This window comes from Beta vulgaris, chromosome 6 (genome assembly GCF_026745355.1).
Source record: "Beta vulgaris subsp. vulgaris cultivar EL10 chromosome 6, EL10.2, whole genome shotgun sequence".
Lineage (NCBI taxonomy): Eukaryota > Viridiplantae > Streptophyta > Magnoliopsida > Caryophyllales > Amaranthaceae > Beta > Beta vulgaris.
The window spans coordinates 62,407,008-62,416,190 of NC_079207.1; the positions used below are offsets into that span (position 1 = coordinate 62,407,008).

General features: G+C 37.7%; 1 protein-coding gene across 1 annotated transcript; it reads right to left on the reverse strand.

Annotated features, from left to right (window-relative positions):
* Positions 1–1,633: 1,633 nt before the first annotated feature.
* On the reverse strand, positions 1,634–3,179 carry LOC104908468 (protein JINGUBANG). Its single transcript, XM_010697585.3, has one exon. It carries the CDS (start codon positions 3,013–3,015, stop codon positions 1,789–1,791), a length of 1,227 nt encoding a protein of 408 aa, XP_010695887.2. The 5' UTR covers positions 3,016–3,179; the 3' UTR covers positions 1,634–1,788.
* Positions 3,180–9,183: the final 6,004 nt, after the last annotated feature.

Below are 9,183 nucleotides of genomic sequence, written 5' to 3' on the forward strand. Positions count from 1 at the left end.
GAGAAACTGAAAAGGTGGAGAGAGAAATTGAAAACGTGGAGAGAGAAACTGAAAAGTGAGAGAAAGAAATAAAAGAGTGAGTTAAAATATTAAAAAGTGAATGACATGGGTAGAAAAGGAGGAGAAAGTAGATGTAGTATGTTCCCAAAAATAGAAAAAGCAACAGTGTATAGATTAAAAAGAAACGGTCCAAAAAGGAAAGTGTGTAGATTAAAAAGAAACAGATGGAGTATATATTAGGAAAATTCTAAATGTTAGCCCCCAATTTTTAGGTATTTTACATGGTAGCACTTTTTAAAATTTTGTTGTATTTGGTAGCCTCGAAATTTTTGGTTTTTTTACATGGTAGCACTTTTTAAGTCAATTACGTTAAGTTGTCTTGACATTTATCAATCTGGCACGCAAATCGAGACTTTTTGGATATCCAAAACAAGTATCTCTGATAATTTTTTGACAATGAAAGGGGGCAGTTTTGTCCTAAAAGACTTGATTAGAGGAATTGTCTGAAAATGATAAGAAATACTCGTTTTGGGAGCCGAAAAAGTCTTGATTTGCGTGCCAAACTAATAAATGTCAAAACTAACGACAAATTAATGGAATTCATTCTAGAAGTACTAGTATGTAGAAAACCTAAAAGTTCAGGGCTACCAAGTACAAAAAAATTTAAGAAGTGCTACCATGTAGAAAACCTAAAAGTTACTTAAGTCAATTTGACTTATCTTATCTTATCTGATCTTATCTTATGTTATCTTATATTATCGTATCTTATCCGATCTTATGTGATATGATCTGATCTTATTTTATAAGATATTCAATAAGTTAAAATAATTAAGTACTCTCCCTCTCAAATTCGGCAGCTTCCACCAGCCACAGTGCTACTTGATCTTCCTTTGTTTCACCGGTCCCTACCATTATCGTCTACTAAACCGGTTGTACATTAATAAACAATCGATAATATGTCACTCTAATTATTTTAACTTACATTTACGTAGAGTTTTGCTAAATAACACAATAAAATTTCCTTTTAGTGCCCTAAATACAGTATTTTTATGTCGTATTTATATATTTTTATTTTTTTCTCTCTCGTCCCCTTGACTCACTTGCCTAACCCCTCCTCCTCCAATCTCAAAAGCTCACTTCCTGCCACACCACCACCACCATCTTCTTTTCCAATTTCACAATTTCCTTTTTCACACTTTTGACCAATTTTCTTCAGTAGCACTGTGTCAACACCACCACCAACAGCATCGTTGTCGTACCCCCGACACACCACCGCCACCACCACCACCACCCTTTCTTCTCTCCTCTATTTTCTTTATTTAAAGTGAATTTTTTTTTTTAACAAAAGGAGGCGTCTACCATGGACACCCCACCACTGGTATAGGCGTTCATGACAGGCGTCTTACTATGTGGTGGAGCGCCCGCCATGGACGCCTCCCTTTTTTTAAAAAAAAAAATCACGATATAATGAAATGAAGAAAGCAGAGGAGAGACCGAGAGAGTGGGTGATAATGTGGTGGGAGTACGGCGGTGGTGGTGCGGTGGTGGTGGTGTGTCGGCATCGGTGTCCAGTGTAGTGATGTTAAAGAAGATGGGAGGGACAGTGAATGAAGAAGGGGAGAAAATCTAAAAATGGAAAAATACAATATATTATACGTATTTATTAGGACGTTATTAGGAATTTCTAAGACGTCATTTAGCAATCCAGTTTACATATATGCAACACAAACAACAAAGAACATGAAAATCGTTCACTGGAAAGGAACTCAGATTTTGAACATGAATCGTTCACTGGGAAGGAACCCAGATTTCCCATACCTTAATATCACAATCCAAACTACCACTATATATCAAATAAGAAGTACCATAATTTGAAGTATTGTTGGAATCAACAGCAGCAGCTATACACTTAACAGGTTTCATATGTCCTTCTAAAATTGCCAAACATACATACGTGTTGCGAACACCCGACCTTCTCCACACCCTGATCGTCTTATCAGCTGAGCCACTGCACAGCAGATCAGCCACCACAGCCAAGCACAAAATAGCCTTACTGTGTCCTCGAAGCGCACCGACTGCCACCATGTTTCCACCACCGTCAGCCACTCTCTCCCACACTACAATCGACCGATCACATGCTCCGGAATAAAGCACACACCCATCGCTGCTTAGCGCCAATGCATTAACAGCCGATTTATGCTTCTCTAACGTTGCGACTAGAGAGTGTTTTCTCTCTGTTTTGTGCATCTCCCACACCTTGATTGTTTTATCAGCTGATCCTGTATAGACATACCCGTCTTTAGATAAAACGAGAGCGTTGATTGCATCATCATGAGCGTTGGCAACTGATTCTAAGCACCGGAAATCAGAGGTTCGCCAGACTTTAAACGTTCGATCCCACGAAGCCGAGTATAGGACGGTTCCATCATTTGACAAAGCAAGTGCTGATACAGTGTCAATATGATGGACCCAAGTGCATGACTTGTGCCTCCGAATTTGTACATAGTTTTTAGCTGAGACAAGTCTTATGAAACGGTCACTCATCGTAGGAAGAGTGGCTATTTGGTTGATTTCATTTTTGCTTTCCATTTTCCATACACGGATTTTATGATCTTGATGTGCACTAAACAACTTGTCATCTAAAACTACGAGAGATTTGACTGCACCACTTGAACTAGCTACAATATTTGTAGTATTTTCAGCTGGTTCCCTAGGCCAAACCCGGATTTCACCATTGTATGAACCGCTATATAGATATTTTCCGGCTAGAAAAAGGGAGAACACATAGGAGTTGTGGCCTTTTAGGGTGGAAATACATTCGTGGTGTACGGTATTCGATTCTTGATCAAGTTGTTGTTGGGATGATGAAAGAGAAGGGAGAGATTTTATGCTTGGTTGTGAAGTGAGAGAGGATGAAGATGAAGAGGACGAGTAGCCGGATGGAAGGGTATTGTGAGAGTTGGATTGGCTTTCTTCTCTTAAATGGCATGGAAGTGGACAATGGAGAAGTTTCATTTTTGGTTAATTATTTGATTTAAATGTTCAAAAGGAAAGAGATTGTATTATGGGAAGGCAAGGATTATAATAGATGGAATTGTTGTATTTAAAGATGGAGGTTGAAGTCTGTTGAGAATGTATATGGCTAGAGAGGAAAGAGGAAAGTTAACAATAAAAAAAATTATCAGGTCCACAAGATACTGTTGAGAATGTTAGCAGTATGAATATATGATGCTGTACGGATATTGAGTCCAACTTAGCTAGTCGCATAGAGCACTCACCATTGAGCAATTTGTATATGGGTCCATCCGTTTTTGAACTTTTTATTGGTGTCTTTTCAATGCCTTAATAATGCCTAAACATATTTGTCGCTCATTCCAAACTAGTTTCATATTTAATGTAACTAGTGATGGTCAACAAACGTCAGGCTATGTAGGCTGGGTTTGGGTAGGGTCAGATCAAGCGATACCAACCATAGGCTGACAAACGCGGGGTTAAGGATTGACGAGGTGCATGGAGGTTGGTCTAGCTAGGTATCTCACAGGCAAAAATATGGTCTATGGTCGTGGCGGATGAGCGTGGGCCGGGTTAAGGGTAAGGGTTCATTTAGTTTTTCTAGTATGCTACTTATGAGGGGGCTCAAGATGAAGGCAAGTAATTGGGCGAGCTTCACCTAGATAGGGCTGGAAGAACTTGATTCATTGCACCTTGGGTTGGGATCGAGTTAAGTCCAATCTTGAGTATTCAATTTTAACAAAAGTTACAAATAAGGCATCCTAGCTATACAAGTTGCAAATATGGTACCCATGTTAACTTTTGTTAACATGCATTGGGTTGGTAGAGTTGCACGTTCCCCCATGTGCACGAATTCATGTACAATCATTGTTCCTTTTGGCACTTTTTATACTCCATTTTCTCTTTTCGTATTACTTAACCCCCTTCCCCTGTACTTTTTTTCTTCTCAATTACGCCACTTTCTCCACATTTTCTTGTATCATCTTCCTCAAAAGGTGTTTTTTAACACTTTTATCTCATTTGTTGTTCTTTTATGATGGTTGAATACAACCCATGGTTCCCTATTCAAACGAATGTTCCAAACCTCTCTCTTCCAAATGGTAAGTCCTCTAGTTTTTTTAAAATTTCGAATTATTTTGTTTATTTGCATGTTTCGTGTAATGTGCGAAACAACCATTGTTTATTTGTTTGTGTTTGTAGTATTTTACTTATTTAAAGAGTTTTTTTTTAATGTTAAATGGTGTTCTTAACTTATTTAGTATTAAGGGCTTTGTGCTAAAACCGTAGTTAATTTTTTTTTGCTTTTAAGTTAATGTATGTAATTTTATAATACTTGTAGTGAAGTTGATTTATTTAGTGTAGAAGTTATTAAGTTGTTGGCTGATGATCTTAGTTTAGGATGATGCTGAACTCTATATTTTATGATGAACTAGGTTTGACAATCCTAGAGTAAGCACATGAAATCTTCTCATGTTAGGATAATCTGACCTTCCATATATCTTTAGCAAACTGGACTAGGACGCCAGATTGTGTATTGAACTTACTTGCAATAAATGGCGTATATGGTCAAGGTTTGGATATCTAGGTTACCCAGAAGGGCCTAATGGGAGTTTGATACCCGGACACTTGATGATATCATATAAAACAATGGCAGGGACCTAATTGCTTGGCTTGAAAAACATATGACGGTGTATTTTGATGGATTTCCTTTACTATTCAAGGAGGATTAGAGAAGGACAGTTAGTGTTGGTGGTTGTATTTTTGTTGTTGATATGGTGGGTCGGCAGTAGCATTTTTGTGAGGTTAAGCGACCTTCATTCTTATTTTGATTGTTGAATTTAGATTTGTGTCATAGCTGGTTTGAATGTGACAAACAATTATATTTCCTTTTGTGTTTGTCATTGCTATGATACAATACTAGTTTATATCCAATGTAGCTAAACACTATTTGGTTGTTAATGTAAAGTGTTTAAGCCATTGAGTAATATGTAATGAGATCATTTATGGAATGAAATGAATTGATTGTGCTTGTTACACACTCCACTTTGTTTATATGTTATTTAGTAGTTTAAACTGTACATTATACAGAAATTGAGTTGAGTCCTTGTATAGTTGTGCACCATGGGGGATCATGGAGCATGGATTGTGGTGTGGTTTACAATAGAGGACATGTCAAAGTGTTTGCTTAGTTACCTGCCTTTTTTAGTGTGTCACATATTAAGAATATAATTAATAGCCTTGGTTATAGTGATATAGTGAAGCTTCATTATTTGGATCCAAGGAAAGATTTAATATGGTCGAGTATTCGTGTGGTATTAACAATGGAATTAGGTATCTAGATATGATAACAATGCATTTGATCCATTTGTTGTATTGTTACTGAAGTACAAGGTTATACATCTTTATACAAAGCATGAAACTGACCCTAGTGACCCTATTTCACATGAGTTAGATGTAGACACAAGAGAAACCTCTTTTGTTCAGTTACTTACTTCACTTCAATACCAACCATCTGCAGCACATATGACTAATGTAGACATAGACTATGATACAAGTGGAACTGATAAGGATGATGTGGAAGTTATGAATGCAAGGGAAAGGGTGAGGGAAGAGGCCAACAAGCAACCCAAAAAAGAACATTTTTTTTTTTTTTTTGCATTTTTTAGTCCTAAAGGATTCCCGAAAAGGGATATATATATATAAGTATCATTTTTCGTTGCAAATTATGTTTTTTATACAAATATAGAGAAGTTACAGATTTAGGTAAATTTAGTCCTGAAATTTTCTTGCTGAAAGCACCAACAGTAGCTCGTTATGAGTAGCAGCACCTATGGGAATAAAAAAAATTCAGATTTGGAAACTAACACATTAGCCATCCCAAACATGGAAAGTGAATCAACCTTGAAAAAATGGACAAGTAATGACCCTTTTGGTGTCAATTGGCAATTGGAGGTTTTTCCAGCAGACAATATTTAGCATAGGTCACAGTTTAGCTGAGACTAAAAAAAAAAAATTAAGCAAGACAAAGGAAAGCAATAATTCTAGTAATTTTCGCAGCTGATGGTTGTAGAGGTAACGATGCATTTCTTTTTTGTGCTATTTTGACAAGACTGCATTCAGAGCTCCAGAAACTGACAAGGCAATTACCTAATGCATTAAATCGAAATGAGCATTTTATTTGAGCGAGATGCAAAGGTTTTGCGCTAGAAGTTTCAAATTGTTTGATAACCATCTAACTGTAGTACTAGATACTATATATTTTGATAAACATGGTAAGCTACTCTTGAAAATAGAAACGGTAAATCACAGTTCTTACCAAGCCAGGAATCAGGAACAGAGGACCTATAAATCCTAACGTATGCCTATTAATCTAGAATCAATATCAAATAATAGTAGAACAACGAAACTGAAGAAAGCAATAAATAGACACAAAGGAATTTTAACGTGGAAACCCGAGAACCGGGAGAAAAACCACGAACTATGCACTAGGAATCAAAGATGAATATTCAATGGTGTTTACAAGCTCTTAATATTTCTCTAAAGCTTGCTCTCTATCTAATCTTAGAGTAATGCGGCTAAAATAACCTTCGAGAAGTATTTATATGTTATGGATAATAATTACAAGTCCTAAACAATGAAGGAAACCGAAGAAGAGTTGGAAAACGCACGCTCTAGGGCGTCCTTTTCCTTCTCGGCAGTTTACATCACAACATGGCTGTGATGTAGCTCTTCACGCCACACCTCAGTTGTGGCTCATGTTATGATACTCACAACACATACACTCAACGCCTCATTCCTTTATCGATCTTTTCCGAATACTATCTCCACACCATTACCTAACAATCTCCCACTTGGAGATCGGTAAAAGTCAAGATACCCCATAAAATATAAACACCATCACCATTACATCATATTTTCAATTCCTAATGCACCACCTCCTTCGATAATTACAGGATGCCAACTAAGGTTATGCACAACCTTAGTTTGTCAGTACTCACACTCTTGGTGAGCATATCCGTTGGATTCTTAGAACCCAACACTTTCTCCAAACACAACACCTTCTCTTCCACCAAATTACGAATGTAGTGAAAGCGACGTCGAATGTGTTTGGTCCTACAATGATACATAAGATTCTTAGCTAAATGCACCGCACTTTTGCTGTCACTGTAGAGCACAACTCGTTCTTGATGTATCCTAATCTCATCAAAGAAACCAATAACCAACTCTTTCGCCTCCGACATAGCCACATACTCGGCCTCTGTAGTAGACAAAGAGATACACTTATATAACTTGGACATCCAACTAACTGCAGTACCACCAACAGTAGATATATATACTCCGAGGTGCTTTTGCTTGTATCGAGATCTCCACTAAGATCAGCATCAACAAACCCCTCAAGCTTCACTCCCTTCTTCCAGAAGCAAAACCCCATACTAGAAGTATCCTTCAAGTAACTAAGTAACCACTTCACAGCTTCCTAATGTTTCAATCCAGGATTAGATACGAACCTACTTACAACTCCCATTGCAAAAGCAATGTCAGCGCTTGTGCAAACCATAGCATACATTAAACTACCAACTGTAGAAGCATAAGGAACATTCCATCTACTCCCTTTCTTCATCTGTTGTAGGTTAATCCTTCTTTTATCAATTTGAGATCGCTCAGAAGCAGATAATTCATAGGCTTAACATCTTGCACATTAAACCTATTAAGCACCTTGAGAATATACGCTTCCTGAGATAACTTCGACATAACCTATGAAGCAGATAATTTCTGAAAATCCTCATGCCTAATATATGTGTAGCCGCACCTAAATCCTTTATCTCAAATTTCTTGCACAGTTTCTCCTTTACTCCATTAACGACCTCCATATTTGTACCAACAATCAGCATATCATCAACATATAGACGTAAGTAGACATAATCATTTTCATACCTCTGAAAAAGCAACAATGATTGCTATCAGCTCTAACGAACCCACTGCTACTCATGAAGTTATCAAACTTAATGTACCACCGTCTTGGAGCTTGCTTCAAACCATAAATGCTTCTCTTTAGCTTGCACACCAAGTTCTCCTTCCCAAGAACATTAAACCCATCCGGTTGCTTCATGTAGATCTCCTCCTCCAGATCACCATGTAGAAACGCGGTCTTTACATCCATATGTTCCAGGAACATATTCTTTGAAGCAACAATACCCAATAAACTGCGAATAGTAGTAAGTTTTACAACTTGAGCAAAGATCTCGTAATAGTCAATACCATGCTGTTATAGAAACCCCTTCACCACCAATTTCGCCTTGTACCCAATACTCCCATCAGACTCCTTCTTCAATCTAAAGACCCATTTGTTGCTAAGTGCTCTCTTTCATGCAGGTAACTCAGACAACACCCATGTCTTGTTCTTTTCCAGGGACTTCATCTCATCTTTCATGGCTAACTCACACTTAGATGAATTAGTCGAATTCACAACTTCATTATATTATTTTGGTTCACCTACATCAGTTAGTAACAAATAATACATAGAAGGTGAATATCGAATAGGTGCAGACTTCTTCAGGCCAACCTGTGAGACTATTCTCCTTGTACTAGAATGGGAGCCTGTAACTGGTGTGCTAGGAACTTTAGCTCTATCTGAATCACTAATCTCTAGGACATTCGACTCTCCGTAATCAGATTTGATAAGTCGATTTTTAGTTGTATATAGGTAGGTATTAAGTCTCATTTTCATGAAGATTTTAGTGCATCTTAGGTCTAATTGCATGATTGGGCATTCTTTTGAACCATTGTGTTATTTCAAGATACTTCTGGGTACTTCATGTGATTTTAAGGTTATTGAGACCGATTGTGACTAAGAGAAACTAATATGGTTCGTATACGGTCTAGATGGCGGTTTCCTGATGCGAGAAGATAAGTTTGAGTGCTTTGGGCACCAAGACGCACGCCCAAGCCGAATCTCGCTTGTCCACGCACCAAGGTGCACGCCCAAGTGAGATGCCGCTTGTTCGTGCTTTATTGTAAACAAAAACTCAAAAACCTTATTTTTCGCGTGCACGCCCAAGCAGAATTTTGCTTACCCATGCACGGTGTTGCACGCCCGTGCAACTTCTGGCTCGACCGTGCATGATGTTGCATGACTATATTTGCGACTTTTGATTATTTTCTTTTCTAGTT